Below are 22,084 nucleotides of genomic sequence, written 5' to 3'. Positions count from 1 at the left end.
CTGCGTATGTGCTATAATCCCTGATTAAGTATTTCTTTCTTTGGTAATGTATAATATTAAAATTTATCATATCAAAGAGGCATTATGGGCTGGAACTTGTCTGAAAAGATAAAAACAGTTTATGCATTTAACATTTACTGGACATGCCAGCTGCTGGAAACGCGACAGGGAGGAAAGCACAGGAAGGGAGTTTCTGCCCTCAGGCTGCTTATACTGCAGTGGTTTGATGTGCGATACAGTGGCTCACACCGAGAAGAGATGTGAGGGGAAAGGACTCTCGGGTGGAACAGGTGTGAGGAGATTTCGATGACGACCTCACAGCAGGACAAGCAACCACTTAGCTCACTGGAGTGGGGGAGGGGGAGGCCACCAGAGGATTTTCAGAGCCATGGGAGGCGTGGTCTGATTTACTGAAGTCGACTCCGAGAAACATTTCACTAGCAGGGAAGGGGCAGAAGTGAGATGACAGTAAGGAGGGGAGGGCAGTAAGCAGGCACCAGATGCCCCTCAGCAAGAGCAGGGGAGAGCAGGCAAGGAGCAGAGAGACCCAGGGCCCTGGTGCTGAAGGTGTGTGGCTCTCACAGACCACTCTCCAGATGTCACCCTGTTTGCAGCTATGCTCGATTCCTAGCTTAGGAAATGGTCCTTCTTAAGAAGACAGAGAAGAATCTGAAGTGGAACTTGACGGATGCTGGGAGTACAAGGCTTAAGTCCTGGAGTAGCTCAATCTCTTCCATCAGCTGCCACCACCTCTCTTCAGATTGACGAATTTGATTCTCAGTTGCTGCTTGAAAATTTGCAAGTGTGTCTTCAAACAATCTCCAGTCAAAAAGTGAAGTCCTGATTTCTTCACAGTCTGATTCTGAAGTAGTCTCATCCATGAGTCTTTCCTGAATCAAATGAAGTTTGTCTAATATTTCTTCAAGTAAAGCGTCAAGAAGCCCTGCTTCTTTACATTTCTTAAGAAAAGCAGCATTCACAGTTGCGCCTGTGTGTCTGCCGTCCACTTCCTTCTTCAGGGCCATTCTTTGAGGTGGGATTGCCTGTTGCCAGGATTGCCTGTTGAGAGAGGTTTTCTCCTTCCTCTTTTTGTTTTCACTCCTGAAAAGTAGGCTTGTCTTGGTTTGGTCCGCTCACTATAGTGAGAATGGAAGACACCAGACAAAGGCTTTACTGATGGTAGATCATTTTGAGGGTCAGCATGTTGTTGGCAAAACACTATAAATTCCTTTAAGTCCATCAGCTTGTAGAACTGTGTGGTCATTCTTGGCACAGAAAAATGGTAATTCTTGAAACAGGATTTTAAGTCACATCCCACCGTGGCTCCTGCTTTCTTACAAAGCATGCATTTCAACTTCCTTCCTCTCTTGATTTCTTTCTTTACTGATTCCACATCAAAATTTCTATCATTATTATACGGGTCATGGTCCTCACTTTCCACAACTGCCAAGGAATACAGCAAACAGTTTTCATGAGCAGCTATATTCTCTGACTGCTAAGTACAGGACACTACACTTGAGGTCTGTGGGGCACAGTGCACATATTCTTTTCTGCAATCTTTCTGCAACCTGGAAGACACTGGTTGGGAGCGGGACCGTGTCCTACATGGCCCGCGCTGTGTCCGTGCTGCCCCTTGATTAAGTATCAATAGTTCCTTTCCGCATAAAGAAAAGGATAAAAAAGGTGAAAACAGAGATACCAGTCCTATTGGATTAGGACCTTATTTAGACTTAATAGCCACCTCCGTGCCCCTAAAATTGCTATCTCCAAAGACAGTCACATTGGGCATTAGGGCTTAAACATGTTTATTTGTGGTGTGTGTGTACGTGTGTTAGTCACTCAGTCGTGTCCGACTCTTTGTGACCCCGTGGACTGTAGCTCTCCAGGCTCCTCTGTTCATGGAATTCTCCAGGCAAGAATATTGGAGTGGGTAGCCATTTCCTTCTCCAAGGGACCTTCCCGACCCAGGGATAGAACTTAGGTCTCCTTCACTGCAGGCAGATTCTTTACCATCTGCGCTACCAGGGAAACATATATTTGTGGGGGAGGATACAATTCAGCCCATAACTCATAATATGTGTTTTTCATCTATATACTTTCAACATATTTGTGCTTTGAAATTTAAAGTGCATCACTTATAGAGAGAATATTCTTGAATCTTGCTTTTTAATCTAGTCTGTCATTCTGTTTTTTTTTTTTTTTAATTGGGAAGTTTTACATTTAGTAAGATTATAAATAGGTTTAGGTTTAAGATTATCATTTTGCTATTTGTTTTCATTTGTTTGATTTTTGGGGATTGTTTCTCTAATGATCCTTTCCTTTCCTAATTATACATATTTTTGGAATTCCATTTTATTTCCTCTATTTGGCTTCTCATCAGTACTTCTTATTGCTTCTTAGTGGTTGCTCTAAAGCTAACAATATGCCTCTTTGGCTTGTCAAAATAAATCTATTTAGACTGGCTCGTCACCTTGACTGTCAATGGCACCCCACTCCAGTCCTGTTGCCTGGAAAATCCCATGGACAGATGAGCCTGGTGGGATGCAGTCCATGGAGTCAGGAAGAGTCGGACACGACTGAGCGACTTCACTTTCACTTTTCGCTTTCATACATTGGAGAAGGCGATGGCAACCCACTCCAGTGTTCTTGCCTAAAGAATCCTAGGGACGGGGGAGCCTGGTGGGCTGCCGTCTATGGGGTTGTACAGAGTCGGATACGACTGAAGCGACTTAGCAGCAGAGGTATCACCTTGACTGTAGGTTTTGATATGGAGAATCTGTGGAAAGCCCATCTTTCTCAAGCAACTCTAACTTGATGGGGCCAACCTCCAAATCTTTGTCTATTGTGGATATTGTGAGGGCTTGGATTTAGGGCTTTTTATTTTGGTGGGACCAAAGCTGTTCTGTAAAATATGACAGCCACATGTAGCTGTTTAAATTTATATTAAGTGAAATGAAATAAATTACAAACTCATTTCCTTAGTTGTACTAGTCATATTTTGAGAGCTTGATAACTGCCTGCAGCTCATGGTTATCATTTTGGACCAGTCAAGTAACATTAACATCATTGCAGAAGTTCTAACGGCCAGTGTTTATCAAGAGTATGCCTGACTCTAGGGTGTGACAACTCTTATGTTGTCATCATCTTCATGTCTCAGCTGGAGACCTGGGTGTGAACAAGATTTCTCTCCTATGGCTTAACTGTTCTCTGCTGCTGCTGTTGCTAAGTCGCTTCAGTCATGTCCGACTCTGTGCGACCCCATAGACGGCAGCCCACCAGGCTCCCCCATCCCTGGGATTCTCCAGGCAAGAACACTGGAGTGGGTTGCCATTTCCTTCTCCAATGCATGAAAGTGAAAAGTGAAAGTGAAGTCGCTCAGTCGTGTCCGACCCTTCGCGACCCCATGGACTGCAGCCCACCAGGCCCCTCCGTCCATGGGCTTTTCCAGGCAAGAGCACTGGAGTGGGGGCCATGCTTAACTTTCAGTATCTGTTTTGTTCTCCGCTCTGTTGTAGCTACTCTGTCTCTGAGTATAGCCTAGTCCTGGAGACCCCTGTCTGTGCAGTTCACCCCTCTCTGAGCTTTCCCTCACAGTTCCAGCTGTTGCAGCTATTCTGAGCTCTGATTTAGACCTCCTCAGCTCATTAGAACTATCATGTTGTGTGCACACGCTGGCTCTCTGCTCTGCAGTGGGGGAATCCTCCTCAGACAGAGAGCTGGGGCAGTTTTAGGGCTAACCCTGTGAACTCCCCTCCTTGCTGGCATCCTGGCGTTGTGCTGCCTTTTGTCCAGTGCCAGAAAGCTGTTGCCTTCTATGCTTTGTCCATTTTGTTTGTTTTATTTCATTGATGGCAGGCATACTTATACTAGTACCCTCATTAATTAGCAAGCAACTTAAAACCACAAATTACATGCTCCTGTTTTTAAAACACTCCATTGCTACTGGGTTTTTCTATTGCAAATTTACTCTGCTCGGTAGTGAGCATCACATTGTCTTACTGGTTCCTCTTTCCTTTGCTCCTATTTTTTCCCATTGAGATCTTCTGGGGAAATTCCAAATTCTTTCCTCATATGATACGGAGAATTTAGCTCTCCCCAGATCTTGTCTGCAAAACTATATAGCCAAAATCATAGAAAGTCTTAGCTGAAATAAGATCTTGTTCCCATTTAGTGGGATCTGTCCTCTTTAGATGATAGCTGGAGTTACAGAAAGCAAAACAATTTTTTAATTCTAGCTGACTCACCTCCGTGATTCTCACCCTGAGATCCCCTGATTCTGTCTTCCATCCTCTGGTCAGAAGATCTTTCTAAAACCCAAATCTGACCCTGACACTCTTCTTCAATGGCTTTCCCTAGCTTATAAGATAAGATCACATATCCTTAACTGACATAGACATCCTTCCATGAACCATTCCTTTCTATATCTCCAGTTCCATCTCTTTTTATTCTACACCACCTCCAACACACACACACACACACACACACACACACACACACACACACGTATAGCTTCTGCAAAACTGAAATCTTTGTGGGTCTCAAAACATGCCAACCGGTTTCTTTCCTATATTCCTTTTCTCATTTTGTCTCCTCTATCTGAAATACCCTTCCGCTATCCCCAACTTTCCTGTCTTTCTCTGTACCCCAACTTTCCTGTCTTTCTCTGTACTTTAACTCATTCTTTAAGGCAGGGTTTAGAAATATTTTCCTTCTGAAAGAATTCCCTGATTCCGACCTTCCACAGCTGGGTCAAGTACCTCCTCGGAAGCCCCGTGGAGCTCCCTCTGTCACCCTCCCCACACAGACTAGGAGAGGTGGCCTCTGTCTGTCCATTTGGTCTCACTACTGCCTAGTGCAGTTGTCTGTCAGATAGTATGTTTTGCTTTGTATCATTTGTCTACCCAATAGATGTTTATCCAGGTCATAGTATGAGAAGGGTCCTGCTCCAAAATCTCTGCCCTTTGCGAGTTTATATTCTGATGAGAAGGGCAGAAAACAAATAAATCGATAAACACTATCATTCAGGAAGCGATGAGTCTATGGAGGAAAGTAAAACAGAGTAAGGACAAGGCAGGCACCCGGACGCTGGTGTGAATCAAGCGTCTCTCTGATGAGGTGACATTTGAGCAGCAGCCTGAGTGAAGTGATGGAAGGTGCAGATACCTAGGGGACCTCCAATCTCTGGGAAGAATGAAGAACTGGAAGTGGGAGCTTCTAGGAGTGCTCAGTGAATAGCAAGCAGACAGACCGGTGGGGCAGAGGCAGAGTGAACGAGGTGGGCAGTGAGACGTGAGGGGCCTAGATCCGTAGGACATTCTAGGTCAGTCTAAGTACTTAAGTTGTTTTCCCCCTGAATTTAAGGAAGCCATTGAGAGGTTGTGAACAGCAGAGTGACATGATCTTACTGCTGTTTTAAGGGCTCATGCTGGCGGCTCTGCTGAGAACAGACTGTAAAGGAGCAAGGGAGGAAACCTGAGGCTGGTTGGGTGACTGCAGGGGTCAAGGCGAGTGAACATGTGATTTGGACCAGGGTGTTAGCATTGGAAATGGCTTAACATTGGCTTAGTGTGTATTTGTGGAATAATGATTAAATTTCTTTAGCTCCCCTGTGAGCCTTTTGTAAACTTTTGGAAGGCAAGATCTGTATCTGATTTATCTTTCTATTCGAAGTACTTAGAACAAGTCCTGCCAAATCATAGGAGTACAATATTATTTTTAAATGTTTTTCATTCTTTTTAAAAATCGGTAAGTTTCTGAGCATGACATAAATGGAGGGAAGGACGATATATGATATCTTATTGTTACTCCATTTTCTAGATTGGGAAACTGAAGTTCAGAGAGGTTAAATCTTCATTAAGTCCTCACAAGCCACAGGGTGATGAAGCCAGTCTTCAATCTCAAGTCTGTCTGAGCTCATAGCCCTTACCTTTTCCATTCTATCAGCTAGGCTGGTGTAGAGGTGATGGTAAGGCATGGGAGGAAAGACTGGACGTGAGGGCCCTGGCTCTGAGTGGCAAATCCCACTCCTGATGATAGACAGTGCCTCCTTCAAAAGCAAAGCTGTAATCTCTGTCCTAGGCAGAAAGACCTGCTTTTGGAAAAGCTTCCTTTTCCAGGCAGAGTCAACATGCACCTGTGTGACTGGTCCTTCTGATTCACACATGGGGGTTGCATTTTTTTTTTTAATTTTTTGAAAATAAAAAGAAAATGAAAAAAAAGTGAAATCCCAGTTGCCAAGTCTGTTAACGACACACATAATGGTGTGTTAACACGGGTGATTATCGAGCTGGACAGCACCCAGCTTTCTGCCAAAACAAACCTTTCTGCTCAGCAGACCTGGGAATGATTGAGCCAGAATGGGACAGAGCGAGGAGGGTGGACTGCAATCTTCCATGGTCTGGAAACAATTAAATGCCATGGCTGTTGGCATTGCTGACTTCCCCGTGGGCTCTGGTGGGAAGGACCAGATCCCAGATCTTCTATGAACCTTCCACAGGACCCCAGGCAAGTGACCACCACCTGTTTCTGGATCTCGGCTTCTCCTCCAGTGGGATTTCTAAGTTCCATCGATTCTAACCTTCTGTATTTCTGGGAGAACTTCAAGGAGCCAGAGGTTCTCAGGCTGTGGGTGCCTCGTGCACTCAAGGAGGCTCCAGTCTGTACAGCAGAGCTGGGTTGGCACCACCAGCTCCAGAGCCTGTGAAACACCTTCAGATTGTTCTACCAGCTATGAAACCTTGGGCATCACCTCAGTCTCTTGTTTTCTTGTCTGTAAAATGGTAAGTGAACTTACCTTAGAAGGCTGTTATGAGGAGTAAATAGAATACAAGATGTAAGGTTCTTAGCTCAGTGCCTAGAACATAGGAAGTCATGAATACATGTTAGTTTCTTTCCTTCCCCGACTGCACTCTGCCTTCATCCTTTCTTCTCTCCTTCCCTTCCTACCTCTCCCTTCCTTCATTCTTTTTTTCTTTTTTCCCCTTCCTCTCCTCCCTCTCCACTTCCTCCCCTTCCCTTCCAGAAGAAAAATCTATCTCCTATTGTGGTGCTGTGAGCCAGTTTGCTTCATTCAGTTGCAAATTACTAGACTGCAGGGACCACATGGGGGTCATCATTTTATCCTCTCTCTCTGTGTGCACAGAGTAGGTGCTCAATAAATGTCTGGGGAATCAGTGATTGACTTGAAGGAGTCAGAGGCAAGCCTGCCATCGCTGGTTTCTTGGCTCTCTCATCCCTCTTTCTTCTGATGGAAACATAAAAAGCATATACTCACACTCTTACTGGCTTGCTTACAACTCCCTCCCTTCCCAAGGCTATAAAAAACATTATATTCTAAAATGAAACAAAGGTAATGGAAACCAGAAAGCCATGTTTTGCGTGCGATCGAAAACACATGTTAAGAACGAGGATTTGAAATGATGAATCTGCACGAAGCCATTGGCAACGATCCCCTGTCTGCCTCTCTGCTCTGGTCGGGAGCAGAAGTGTGCAGATTTGCAGTAGCCCCCACACTGAGGCAGCCTCGGTTGTCAAGGCAGCAGACCGGGCATGGCCACGGGCATCTTTTTCCTTTCAAGCTCTCCTGGAGAGTGCTAGGTTATACGGGGGTGAGGATCACGGCATTCTTCTGACCTTTGGAAACAGGGGGAAAGGATCCTTTTGGGTTCTGAAAAAGAGGCCCTAGTTCCCCTTTGCCCTTATGATGAGAAGAGTCACTGTCAGGTGGTGATTCCCTCCTGTTTAAATATAAACTGAGGCATGTTAAAACTTTTGAGTTTATTTAAGCAAAAATCATTTTGAACCAGACAGCATCCAATCTGGCAGATGGAAATGAGCTCCAAGAGTTGTATGAAATGAAAGACTTACAGGCAGAAGGGAGAAGGAAAAAGGAAGTTATGCCTGCCAGGGGTATATCAGGCAGATTACCTACTTAGGGCTGGTCAGGTAATTTCTGATTGACTGAGGTTCTATTTCTGGGACAAGCAAAACCGTAAGTTACGTCTCGGTTTGGTGCACCAAATCAAGACGTAGGGCTTAGCACAAGTGACTCCATTTTGGACATGTTTAACTCCATTTTTAACACTATGAGATAAGGATTTAATCTGCGTTAAGTCAATAGCTATTTTACAGGGTCATTCTGGATATTCACTCTTATTTTATAGGTGATGCAACTAAGTCATATAGGTAGTAAGTGGTGGGCTGAGGTTATAGTATCATTAGTAATATCCATCATCGCTGAGTTCTCTTTTACTTACCTATGCATTCATTCAGTAGATGTTTACTGAGTACCTGCTGTGTGCCAGAACCTGTGAGTTAGTTGGAGATACAGCATTGAACAAGAGAGATCAATGTCCTTGATCTTACAGTTGGCTGGCAAAGATGTCGTGACCTGCTTGATGTTCAAGGTCATTGATTCTGGTGTAAAAGAAATTCCAGTGACTATGAGCCTTTGTGATACGAGGTACTTGGGTCTGAGGTGTCAAGGAAAGCTGTCCTGAGGAGTGACCTCAAGACGGTCCTAGAAGACAGGAGGGGCTAAACAACTAAACTGAGGTAGAACCTTCCTGCCGAGGGAAACAGGTAAAAGGGCAGAAAAGAGCATGATGTGATCAAGGGAGCAAAGAGGCATGGAAGACCAGGTTTCCATCCTATATTCCATTTCGTCCCCTCAACAACCATAAGGGAGATATTTTAATTATTACCTTTCTTTAACAGAGCATGAAACTGAGCGAGGTTCAGTGGTTTGCCCAAGGTCACACACCCAGCAATGAATTAGACCCAGTGAGTTGACTCCCCTGCCTATGTTGAGTCTAAAACACATAGCGTATTTTACAAGGCCTCGGTCAGATGAAAGGTAAGACCTTTTAGAGACTAAAAGTGAGAACTGTGACCAAGAACTAGCGAGCTCTGAATCCTGAGGCTCTGTGCTGTGGGGCCTGAGGGACTCCACTGGCAGGGACAGATGAGCCCATGCAACTGTTGAAGAGTTTCATGCCATGGGTCTCCCCTACCTGTAGAGATGGCAGGCTCCAGGGTCTGTAGATGACAGCATCATATTTCCATTCCTAACACTGCCTTGGGGACTCTCTAGACACCCCAAGGGTCTGGATCTAAAATTATTTAAGGTCCTGTGTTTGCACGTGGTTAAAATTGTAGCTTAAGTATTGCCTCTGGCAAGAAGCCTTCCTTGAACTCTTCAAGCCTGATGCCCATTCTCTCCTTTGTTTCTCCCACATACACCTTCCTATCCCTGCTCCATGACCTGCTGGTTCTTCTTTTTCACTGTGAACCACACTGTGTTATGTATATTTGTTCACTAGGCTGTCAACCCCTCCTGAAGGAGGGCTCTGCAAAGCTAGAGCTCGAGTCTCATTCATCTCTGTGTCCAGTCCAGCCCAGCGCCCCCTGATGTTGGCTGGTGATAAGTGAACACCCCATTTTCCATCTCTATTGGAGGGATAGCAGCCTCGGATATTCAGGAGTTAAATGGCTGTCATGAGCCTAGAGGCAGGCCACGCTGGAAATGAGATCAACAGTGGGAAGCATGCAGAAGAGCTCACAGAACATGCTTCTAGGAGAGAGGCCGCAGCACCTGCTTTAAAGTGGGCACTGCCCTTGTCGGTGTTTCAAGCTCAGGTGAGACCCTGGGGAGGTGGAGCCCAGGCTGGAGAGGGTGCGGCTGGAGAGGAAGAGCTGCATTTCCTAAATGGTTTCCATCTGCTCTGCTGGTGTCCAAACTCTTGGAGTGAAATGACATTTAACTCCCTCCTGCCTGTTCACCCATACCATAAACTCGTACTGAGCATCAACCATGTGCCAGTCACTCTGCTCTCTTCTGGGAAAATAGAAATGGAGGACCGAGTCTATCTGCGGGAGAAGAGAATGGAAACAGATGTGACGCAAGTGCTTTACATAAGAAGGAAGACGTAAAACCCAGAAGCTGGGTGAGTCACTTTGGGAAAACTAGGAGAGATTTGCAGAGAGAGGACATTTCAGCTCAGTCTTAAAGGACCAGAGGAGCTTGAAGGTGAAGCAAGGTGTTCCTGGCAGAAGAAATCACAAAAGCAAAGGCCCAGAGGAATGCCTGGGTGTGTCCTGTCTAGAAAACAAAGCAAAGTTGGTTCATTGCATCAAGAACGTAGGGCACTCTGGGGTGTGGGGTAGAAGGAAAGGAAGACACAGGGACAGGTGATTCAGCACCTGAATTTACCTTATGCAGAGTCACAAGCACATTGTCTGCAATGAAATGGGAGATACTAACCCCTGATGGGAGTAGGCGATTTATGCTTCTTCGCATGATTGGTTCTGTCAGCCAAGCACAAGAGGAGCCCAGTAGTCAGTGGAAGAAGCTGGATTGTTTAGATACAGAAGATGTGGCCAGTGCAGAGCAGGAGCCCACTGGGCTGCCATACTGTGGATAACAGAGTCCGCTATAGGACTTCAAGCATGGGCTTCAATTAGAATGAGAACCAAGAGCTTCGGAAGCAGTGCCTCTCCTTGGTGCTGCCCCTGCTTCCTATAAGTGAGAGCTGATAAAAAGCTCTCCAAGAAGCCTAGATAAAGGAAGGAGGAGGGCAGTGAGGGCAGGGAGAAGGGAACCCACGAGGATGTTAGGCTCTGTACACCTGAGGTCCATTGTCCTGGCTCTGAGTAAAGATGGAGGTCACCATGCGCAGAGTCCACAGCAGCCGTGGCTTTGGGAGAAAACACTGTCAGAAACACCCAGGCTGAAGGAACTTCATTATCACTTGCATCCAGGCACCTGGCCCAGCCCAGAGCGCCACACTGACCTGGCAAGCCTCTCCACTTAGCTGTGTACTGGACCAGAGGGGCTCACATTGGACTCTGAGCTCAGGCTGTATGTTTCTTCATTACCTCACATGTTTCTGGCCCTGCTTTTGGAAGCCTGAGGTTGTTGGTTCCCCCTAGCTGCTCTGTCTCCTTGAAAAGAGTAACTCCCAGGTACTTTGTCATCTCCCTGATAAACAACTAGCCACCATTCAAGATTCAACTTAAGAGAGTAACACATTGACTAAGGATAGGGCTTTGGGATCTGTTGGACTTGTGTTCAAACCATGCTTTTTGTCTTTTTTACAGGAATGCATTATTGTTTTATTAGTATGCTGTCACCCCCAAAATACAGATTAAACCTCTGATCTTCATACACAGGGAGGTCAGTGTGTGTCATACTCCCTCCCTGCAGCAGGTCAGCTGTGTATGCGGGGGCATGTCATATGGTTGGCCGATTGAACAAATTTTTGTTTCACTTAGCATGTTTACTGAATGCCCAGTTCTTTACCTTTGAATGTTTGTTTCCTCATCTATAAAACAGAACTAATGACAGTACCTGTCTCACAGGGCTGTTGTGAGAATTAAATAATATAATGTACGTAAGGGGCTGCAATGTGGTGTAGTATAACTGTGTTCTCCAAAAGCTGTTCAAGCCCTAACTTCCCTGCACTGTGAATTTCAATGTATTTGGAAATAAGACTTTTGAGATGAAATCATATCAGATTGAAGGTATGTTCTAGATCTGAAGACTGGCATCTTATAGAAACAAAAGACACACAGAACAGAGCAGATTGCTGTGTGATGAAGGAGCCAATAGTTGGGAGTGAAGCAGTTAGAAGCTAAGGAACACCCAGGTTGCTTGGAGCCACCTGAAGCTAGAAGAGAGGTGTGGAACAGATTCTCCTTAGACCCTTCAGGAGGAGGCAGCTCAGCTGACACCTTGATATCCAGAATCTTGAACTTGCAAGAATACTTTTCTGTTGTTTTAAGCTACCCAGTTGGTGGCAGTCTGTGAAGGCAACCCTGGGAAACTAATACACACGACAAGTACTCAATACAGGGTGAGTATTAGCATTACTGGGGCTTCCCTGATGGCTCAGTGGTAAAGAACTGCCTGCCAATGCAAGAGATGTGGGTTCGATCCCTGGGTCGGGAAGATCCCCTGGAGAAAGAAATGGTTAGCCACTCCAGTAGTCTTGCCTGGGCAATCCCATGGACAGAGAAGCCTGGTGGGCTACAGAGGAGCCTGGTGGGGTTGCAAAGAGTTTGATATGACATGACTTAGTGACTAAACAACAGTTTAGCCTTATTATACTCTCTGAAGCCTTTCTTTAAACTCTGGGAAGAATAGACTGCCTCTTGAAGTCCCACTATACCCTGTGTATCTCTGACACTGTTTAAGGTAATTAGCTCCTTATATATTCATCCCTGACATTGAACTTTGAATCCTTGGAGAGTAGGAAGTGTGCCTGATGCACCTTGTGTCTGCAGCATCCAGCACAAGGCCTGGCACGAGAGGAGGCACTTAGAAAAGACTGGACAAGAAACCAGGCTTTCTGGCTCCCTGTTGGCCCCTGGGGTCCCTGTCAGCCTCCTGCCTTGATAGAATACTCCATGACTGAACCCCGGGCATCTGGCGCCCCTCCCCCCCCATTCTCCCACATCTGGCTGAATTAGGTGTGAATGAATGAAAACCATAAGGATCCCATTTGCTCTTTCCCTGCTTCTTTTTAAGCTGCATGGATTTAGAATTAATCAGCCAAGCATGACTGAGAGTTTTGACAAACTCAAAATACTAGAGAAAGAGTTCAAGATGTTTTGATGATCCTCAATGCAAAAATGGTTAAGCTGCTGGCCCAGGCATTTGTTGTATCTGAAGTCAGTGAAGTTTTGGACCACAGCAGCCTGCCCAGTCTCCTAGGTGAAGTGGGAGATGCACAGAGGGACAGTGATGGTTTGTCTCTTCCTTGACCCCAGGATTCACACTGCCTGGGCAGTAGTCAGTACCAGATGGACCAGAAAGTCAGAATGTTGAGCATCTTCCCAGCGTCAGAGCTTCTGCCCTTGGCTCAGGACTGGAATCCCAAATGCCGCAGTTTGGGACAAATCTGACACCACTCACTACTCCCAGGGTTTAGATTTCAGTTCTGGAAGTTCACAATGACAGGTGTACAGCCAGGCCCAGCTGGAGGAGAGAGTCAAGAGGTTAAATGACTTAAAAATTGATGCACAGCCTTCTCTCTAAGAAAACAAATGAATTTCTTTTTTTCTTATAACAAAAACAGTAACTGCTTTTTTGTCATGTGAAAACATAATTGTAGAACAATTTCTTTGGGAAAGAAACCCGCTTATAATTCCACCTTGCAGAGATACCCACCATTAATACTTTATTACATAGCTTTCTAGATATTTTCTATGCATGTGTATATATGTTCAGTTCAGTTCAGTCACTCAGTCATGTCTGACTCTCTGCGATTCCATGAACCGCAGCATGCCAGGCCTCCCTGTCCATCACCAACTCCCAGAGCCCACCCAAACCCATGTCCATTGAGTCAGTGATGCCATCCAACCATCTCATCCTCTGTCATCCCCTTCTCCTGCCCTCAATCTTTCCCAGCATCAGGGTCTTTTCCAGTGAGTCAGCTCTTCACATCAGGTGGCCAAAGTATTGAGTTTCAGCTTCAACATCAGTCCTTCCAATGAACACCCAGGATTGATCTCCTTTCGGATGGACTGGTTGGATCTCCTTGCAGTCCAAGGGACTCTCAAGAGTCTTCTCCAACACCACAGTTCAAAAGTATCAATTCTTCGGCGCTCAGCTTTCTTCACAGTCCAACTCTCACATCCATACATGACTACTGGAAAAACCATAACCTTGACTAGATGGACCTTGTTGGTAAAGTAATGTCTCTGCTTTTGAATATGCTATCTAGGTTGGTCATAACTTTTCTTCCAAGGAGTAAGGGTCTTTTAATTTCATGGCTGCAATCACCATCTGCAGTGACTTTGGAGCCCAGAATAATGTCAGCCACTGTTTCCACTATTTCCCCATCTATTTGCCATGAAGTGATGGGATTGGATGCCATGATCTTCGTTTTCTGAATGTTGAGCTTTAAGCCAACTTTTTCACTCTCCTCTTTCACTTTCATCAAGAGGCTCTTTAGTTCTTCTTCGCTTTCTGTTATAAGGGTGGTGTCATCTGCATATTTGAGGTTATTGAGATTTCTTCTGGCAATCTTGATTCCAGCCTGTGCTTCATCCAGCCCAGCCTTTCTCATGATGTACTCTGCATAGAAGTTAAATAAGCAGGGTGACAATATACAGCCTTGATGTACTCCTTTTCCTATTTGGAACCAGTCTGTTGTTCCATGTCCAGTTCTAACTGTTGCTTCCTGACCTATACAGATTTCTCAGGAGGCAGGTCAGGTGGTCTGGTATTCCCATCTCTTTCAGAATTTTCCACAGTTTATTGTGATCCACAGAGTCAAAGGCTTTGGCATAGAGCAGAAATAGATGTTTTTCTGGAACTCTCTTGCTTTTTCAAAAATCCAGCAGGTGTTGGCAATATGATCTCTGGTGAAGGTAAGTCAAAGTGTTAGTTGCTCAATTGTGTCTGACTTTGCAACCCCATGGACTGTAGCCTGCCAGGCTCCTCTGTCCATGAAATTCTCCATATAAGAATACTGGAGTGGGTAGTCATTCCCTTCTCCCAGGGGTCTTCCTGACCCAGGGATCTAAACTCAGACTCCTGCATTGCAGGTAGATTCTTTACCATCTGAGCCACCAGGGAAGCCCCAAGAATACTGGAGTGGGTGGCCATTCCCTTCTCCAGGGTATCTTCCCAACCCAGGGATCTAAACGGGGTCTCTTGCATTGCAGGCAGATTCTTTTTCATCTGAGCCCCATGGAAGCCCATGTTTGTATATGTTGCATACAAAGATTCACATTGTACCTGGTCAGTTCTCAGAATAGAAATGATGTTCCCCAAACTGAGTAGTGGGATACTCTAATCACACATTTAAACATCTAACTTTTAAAATAATAATTGGGACAAAAATTGGGAGTATAATGTCATGCTTTTTTGTGCTCTGATTCTTTAGCTATTTATCCTTCAGATTTTGGCGTACATGCTATTACCTTGGCAGCTTTCTTGACTGGAGCAGGGTGCATGCTCTGACAGTACCCCGTGCTCATATAATGCTGTACCACAATGCAATGAGACGTTAAACATTTCCAAGCATAATTTTTGGCTCTCCTGCTGGACTATGACTTAGGCAGGTGAACACTTCCCAATGCAGCCCACACTTCTCTTCAACCCTGCACCTGACCCAGTAGACGGTCCCTGAGTTCCAGGGCTGAACAGGAGGCCTGGGGCACTTGAACTGTTGACAATGGACCGTTGCTCCATAGACACCTAATACCCCTGTGAACATCTCAGTCTTTCCCAAAGGAAGCTGCTGCCATTTAAGCCCAGTAACTGTATCCCAAGGAAAAAGATACAGCCAACCTTCTGGAATTTTACTTGATTCTGACTCCAAGCTAAACCTAGGAATTCAGAACTGTACTGTGGTTTATCATTTAAACTGGAGGGTGGAGGAGGACTTTTGCAGGCCAAGAGATAAATCGAGATCTCACTTGAGTTCTCTTCATCAGAGGAAAGCTGAGCACTAATTCTCCTTGTTATGATTACCCACATCTGGATACATAGCTGGAATGGCTATCTTCAGCAACTGACAGCAATTGCACACTGCTTCCTGGACCATGGGAAGGGCTACTATGGAGCAAGGATCACAAAGAAGACATTAATATTCACCAGTTACACAAAAAAGAGAGATATCAAATTCAGTCACACTGCATTTTTGAGCAGAGCTGAAGACACTATCAGAACTATCAGAGGCTTGAAAGATACAAACAAGTTGCCTCCTAGCTCATCCCCACTTAATTTTTCCATTTGCCAGGGTTAAAGGATCCTTGACTTGATAATGGTTTATCATACATGTGATTAAGTGGAGAACCCAATTGAACTGCTGTTTCAGATGTGGTCTCCTCCTGGAACTAAGGAATACAATCCCTGACATTGGATGAGCAGCCGTGAACAGGCAGATACATTTTCCCCCATTCTGAGTCACAGTGAACATTAGAGGCAATTTGCTTGCGTCTAGTACGGAGAATGCAATGGCACCCCACTCCAGTACTCTTGCCTGGAAAATCCCATGGGCGGAGGAGCCTGGTAGCCTGCGGTCCACGGGGTTGCTAAGAGTTGGACACGACTGAGCAACTTCACTTTCACTTTTCACTTTCATGCACTGGAGAAGGAAATGGCAACCCACTCCAGTGTTCTTGCCTGGAGAATCCCAGGGACTGGGGAGCCTGGTGGGCTGCTGTCTCTGGGGTTGCACAGAGTTGCACACGACTGAAGCGACTTAGCTGTAAGGGAGAGCACTCATATGTTTACTATCCTAATTCAGGAATGTGTAAATTCTCCCAATCCATTCTACAATTTATTCTGCTGGATCTTGATGGCTTCATTATCTTACAGAACATCATGTTTGTCCAGCAGCTTGGTGACAGTGGCACCTTGGCACACTGAATATCTTAAGCTGAAGGAGTCTGAGAAAATGCCAGAAGCAGGAAGGCCATTCTGACCTCTTCCCACACCCCTCCCCTTACTTCTCCCTGAAACAGGTCATAAAACTCCCCTGTGAAAGGTACCCTCCCTATACCAGAAGGTAGGAAGACATTCAGAAGAGATGAGGGATTTGAGGTTAAGACATTTGTACAAAACTGTGCAGTCAAACCTTGTTAAACGCACTCTTATCTTCCCAGTTACCTCTTCACTATTTATTACCCCAGCCCAGCACCACCTCCCCTTTCTTAGATTTAAATGTTAAAACTTTTTAAAATTAGTTTTTATTGGAGTGTAGTTGCTTTACAATATTGTGTTAGTTTCTGCTGTACAGCAGAATGAATCATACCTGTATCCCCTCACTTTTGGACTTCCTTTGTCTTCTCAATTCTTCACAAATTTATTGTTCCTCTGTTTAAAAGATATAAAAGCTTTCTTCTATGGTTACTTCTCTGGGCCTTGATTTTCTTGTGAAGGCTCTCTTGCACATGTCAAAAGTTCAATAAAACTTATATGCTTTTCTCCTGTTATCTGTCTTTGCCAGTTTAATCTTCAGACCTGGTCAGGGACCTTAAAAGGGTCAAGGAAAACTTTTTCCTCTCCTACAGCCAGTAAGACCCAGAACTAACAGAGTCCTTAGATGTTTGGCAAGATACATTTGTGCAGAGGGTGAGTTGTACATTCTGTGAACTGAGCGCCTGTACAATTCCAGTAATATGTACAAGGTCAGATAGGAAATAATTTTAGCTTTGGGCACATAGTGTCTCTTGCAACCACTTATTTCTGCTATTGTAGTGATAAAGCAGCCATAGACAATATGCAAACAATAAGCATGACTGTGTTCCCACAAACTTTATTTAAAAAACAGGCTGTGGGCTTGATTTGGCTTGTAGATCTTAGTTTGCAGACCCCTCCCTGATCTAGCACATGTCAGATAGCTCCTCCAAGGAGAAAATAGTCTTTCTTGGTCTCTCTTCTACTATGAAGGCAGAGCAGGCAATGGCACCCCACCCCAGTACTCTTGCCTGGAGAATCCCATGGATGGAGGAGTCTGGTAGGCTGCAGTCCATGGGGTTGCTAAGAGTTGAACGTGACTGAGCGACTTCACTTTCACTTTTCACTTTCATGCATTGGAGAAGGAAATGGCAACCCACTCCAGTATTCTTGCCTGGAGACTCCCAGGGACAGAGGAGCCTGGTGGGCTGCCATCTGTGAGGTCGCACAGAGTCAGACACGACTGATGCGACTTAGTAGCCGCTAAGAAGGAGGCATGATGGTAACTGGGTCTCTGAAAAATTTGGAATTCAGTTAATGTCGCATTTGGGTATATTGTTCTTACCCATTTGCCAAGTGACCTGAAAAAACTAGAAGCCTTAAAGGGGCCCAGATTGAAAGAAGGATCTCTGAGCTCTTCCAAAATGCAGTCTGGGTGGCTCTCTGATCACCTCTTCTGACCTGGGGATACAACAGGCTTCATGCGTCTACTGTGAATAAAGGTGCTAAATGGTCTCATATGAGAACACCATTCTGATATTCTTACCTTCCTGAGCCTCCAGCCCTTTCAGTATTCTGCAGGGGCAGTTTTGGTACCTCCTCCTCATGTATTGATACTATTGGCCAAATTTGTGCCCAAGCTTCAAAGAGCCATCCCAACTGCCTTTGAGGCCTCCTGACTATTTACAGCAAGTCTTGGATAGACGGTTGGCTAACTGAGCTGTCATTTTCTTTTTGTCAGGGCTTCTAAAACTGTTGACCACAAGTAGCCATATCTATAGTCCTTACAGTTACTACCACTGACATGTCATTCAATGTCCCCATGGTTTCTTTAACTCCTTCCAACCTCTGTCTTGGTACTTTGTACTTCTGGGGATTATCACCACCCCACCCACCACCAGCAGTGGGTTCTTATCATCTGGCCAGTGAGTATTACAATTCCAGAATCCCACCTGGAAGTCCTACTTTCCAGGGCCACATCTTTTTTTTTGAAGACTCTTTTGTTTGTTGTTGTAGACCATTTTAAAAGCCTTTACTGAATTTGTTACAATATTGCTTCTGTTTTTATTTTTTTGGACCACAAGACATGTGGAATCTTAGCTCCCTGACCAAGGATCAAACCTGCACCCTCTGCACTGGAAGGTGATGTCTTAACTGCTGGACCACCAGGGAAGGCCACCAAGACCACTTCTTAATCTCAGCTTTCATAGATTAAGTTATCCCTGAAAGCCGATCTAGAGACAAGTGTTTATGGGCAGGTTATTGATACTGGGATGTGACTCCAGAGAACATAGGTGGGGGTCTGGAAAGAGGAAAAGAGGGATGAAAGGAAGGCCAATGTCAGGTTGTGTTATTGAGCTGATCACCATGGTGGGTGATTGGGACTTTCCCCCTTGGGACCCTCTAAGAACTTCAGAATTGTCCACCCAAGTGATGAAGGAAAGGAAGCGGTTGTCTATTGCTTCCATGGAGTGCCGCTACCCTCTTATTTCTAGGTTTGCCTATGCCTGCCAACTGAAAGGGCCCCTGTAGGCATCTTACACCACAGTGTCAGAGAATGCCAGGGTAAACGCCTGAGGTAAGTGGCAGGGTTGAGGCCATTATCTATCAGGCTAAGTCTGCAGGCTTGTTGCTGCAGTAATAGGTGGTTCAGTTCAGTTCAGTTCAGTTCAGTTACTCAGTCGTGTCCAACTCTTTGCGACCCCATGAACCACATCACACCAGGCTTCCCTATCCATCACCAACTCCTGGAGCCCACTCAAATCCATGTCCATTGAGTCGGTGATGCCATCCAATCATCTCATCCTCTGTTGTCCCGTTCTCCTCCTGCCCTCAGTCTTTCCCAGCATCAGGGTCTTTTTAAATGAGTCAGCTTTCTGCATCAGGTGGCCAAATATAGGAGTTTCAGCTTCAACATCAGTCCTTCCAATGAACACCCAGGACTGATGTCCTTTAGGATGGACTGGTTGGATCTCCTTGAAGTCCAAGGGACTCTAAGAGTCTTCTCCAACACCACAGTTCAACAGCATCAATTCTTCTGTGCTCAGCTTTCTTTATAGTCCAACTCTCACATCCATACATGACCACTGGAAAAGCCATAGCCTTGACTAGATGGACCTTTGTTGACAAAGTAATGTTTCTGCTTCTTAATATGCTATCTAAGTTGGTCATAACTTTCCTTCCAAGGAATAAGCATCTTTTAATTTCATGGCTTCAATCGCCATCTGTAGTCATTTTGGAACCCAGAAAAATAAAGTAATAGGTGGAAATGAAGATAAATTGAGAGGATGTGAAGCAAGCAAAAGGAGAGGTGATGGATATACTGTGCAAGGGTTCATGGCTTCTCCACTCCATGTCTCTTGCCACTGCTAGTACCTAGTTTCCCACAGACCGACTCGAAGTCCCTGATATGTACGGTGAGAGAAATAAGGCAGTGGACTGATTATTATGACAATCACTGGTTTTATCATAATCTCCTTTTCTGGATGAACTTAGAGGACAGTAAATATCATATTGAAGATTTGGATATGACAACAGGTGGAAGGTAACCGACGACAAGTTTAGGATGTTTTTTTTTCCAGAATGTAATACATATTCTGAATGGGTGACTATAGATTTAGGAACTGAGAGGTGGAGGTGGGTGGTACCTTTTATAACTGAAAGGAATGATTTATGCTCAGAATGTTGCTTCTTAATTTGGGATTCTGTGGTTTGCTAAACCTTAGAAAGTACCCAAGGAAGGAATAATCTCATTGGGAAAGAAGTCATTCTTCTACTAAATTAAAAGTTATGGGGGGGTTCCCTGGCCACTTGGGCTCTAGAAGCCGTGCAGAAAACAAACAAACAGAGTTTGGTTTATGTGGTTGACCTTGACCAATGAAAAGAAACTGTATTTGAATACAAAGTAGAGGGCAGAGAGGAATATGGTGGGAACTCTGATGATTCCTCTGTTCTTGTTGTATTACCGTGCCCCCTTGTTAGACTGTTAGACCTTTACAGGAACAGGGCCCCCAAGGACTGAGATGTTTTGAGACTGAAGAGTTGGGTCACTTCATTAGAGAAGATCCTTCATAAGTTGTGGTACTGGCAGAAGAGGGGAAATGTGCACTGCGTAGTGGATAGGGGTCCTCCTTTATGTTGCTCTGGATTTGTGTTCACTTACAGAAGAGCGACCTGGAGGAAGCATGGCAATCCACTCCAGTAGTCTTTCCTGGAGAATCCCCATAGATAGGGGAGCCTGAGGGGCTATAGTCCATGGGGTTGCACAGAGTTGGACACCACTGAAGTGGCTTAGCACACACGCACAGAAGAGAGAACTCTATCTTTTACTGCTATTTTCTTGCTTGTTGGAGGAGGGGACTCTGGGATTGAGCAAGGTAGAGCTAGGGATGAAGGCTTCATTTTCTTCCTTCATCTTCTTTTGATTAAAACTTTGACTGGGGCTCCAGCTTCAACAAGCTCTGCTTCCCAGATTAGGGTTTACATATGCCTAGGGCTATGTGGCCATGTGTTGGAAGACATCAAGCCATCTGCTGGGTATTCATTCTACTTGAAGAATTAGGAAAACATTTAAAAACAATTAAAGCCAAATTTATGAAGCAGATTGTAAAATGCACATGGTTTTTTTTTGAAAGGAGAAATGATAGCTCCAAATAAATTTTGTGTTTATAAAAAGCTGCTTTGGACTTCAGCTCTTCCTTGTTTCCTTCAGTCTCTCTTCTGGAGTATGTATCATTACTTTCATGAGTAAGGTTGCACGGCATTGATGTACTGATATACGCCCTGGCTTCCAGGAAGCTGTCCTTGCTTCCTTCTACAGGCATGTCTCCCACCACTTTCCACAACATTTCCCAGCTGTGATCACACCCAACACCCAACTGCTCCTGTTCCCCAAGTGTGCACTGACTTTCATACTACTGTACTTTTTGCTGTCATTTGTAAATTTTTTTCTTTCTGAATTGCCTTCAGAATCCAGCTTTGTGCCCTGTTTTCCAAAGCTTTGCCACCCCTTCCCCAAGTATAGGTACTAATTAAGGGAATCATTTTTTCAGATACTTTGTTTATAGTACTTCACACCCAATCTGTCCTGGTTTCTGGATGATCGCCTGTGACTGTTGGTCTGAGTATTACCATTTACGTGACTGTTTCCCCTGTGAGGGTATTAGAGATGAAGATGAATCTAAGCCCGTGACTATTTCCCTAATACCAAGCATCCTGCCTGGCAAAAGAAAAAACAAAAAACAAAAAACCTCAAGTATATTTTAAGATATTTTTGCTGAATAACTGAACAAATCAATAGAGGAATGACCCTGGGGACCCTAGACAGCTCTCTCTGCTGACTGGTGCTGGTGGTGGGGTTTCTGGTCACACAAACAGCTGTCCCATTTAAATTATTTGCTCTTTCCTTTTTTTTTCTAAGCCCCAAAGACCTTGAGGCACAATAACCTCTTCGCCTGCATGAATTTTGCAAGTCATCAATTTCTGATCATGGCCCATTTCCTTTGTCAAGGGGAGAAAGTGATTCCCTGCAGTCTTCTGAATTTACAGAGCAAAGCTGTCCAGATGTGTCTGGCCTACCTCTCTGCTCCCTCTCCCTCACAGCCCCCCTCATTTTCCTTCCAAATGAAATTCATTCCTGGCTGAGGAGAGAGAGGAAGGATTAAGGGGTCCACA

At 44.9% G+C, this 22,084-nt stretch overlaps 1 protein-coding gene across 1 annotated transcript; it reads right to left on the bottom strand.

Annotated features, from left to right (window-relative positions):
* Positions 1–632: 632 nt before the first annotated feature.
* PHF11 (PHD finger protein 11) lies at positions 633–10,974 on the bottom strand. Its single transcript, XM_052638064.1, is given in 9 exon segments — positions 633–1,039; positions 1,042–1,113; positions 1,159–1,220; positions 1,222–1,279; positions 1,282–1,496; positions 1,498–1,601; positions 9,787–9,867; positions 10,626–10,694; positions 10,876–10,974. Coding segments are annotated over 9 exon segments (1,167 nt in total).
* Between the last annotated feature and the right edge of the window lie 11,110 nt (positions 10,975–22,084).

The sequence above is a fragment of the Budorcas taxicolor genome, chromosome 3 (genome assembly GCF_023091745.1).
Source record: "Budorcas taxicolor isolate Tak-1 chromosome 3, Takin1.1, whole genome shotgun sequence".
Taxonomy (NCBI): domain Eukaryota; kingdom Metazoa; phylum Chordata; class Mammalia; order Artiodactyla; family Bovidae; genus Budorcas; species Budorcas taxicolor.
The sequence above is the reverse complement of the archived record's forward strand: the minus strand, read 5'-3'. Positions and strand labels throughout refer to the sequence as shown.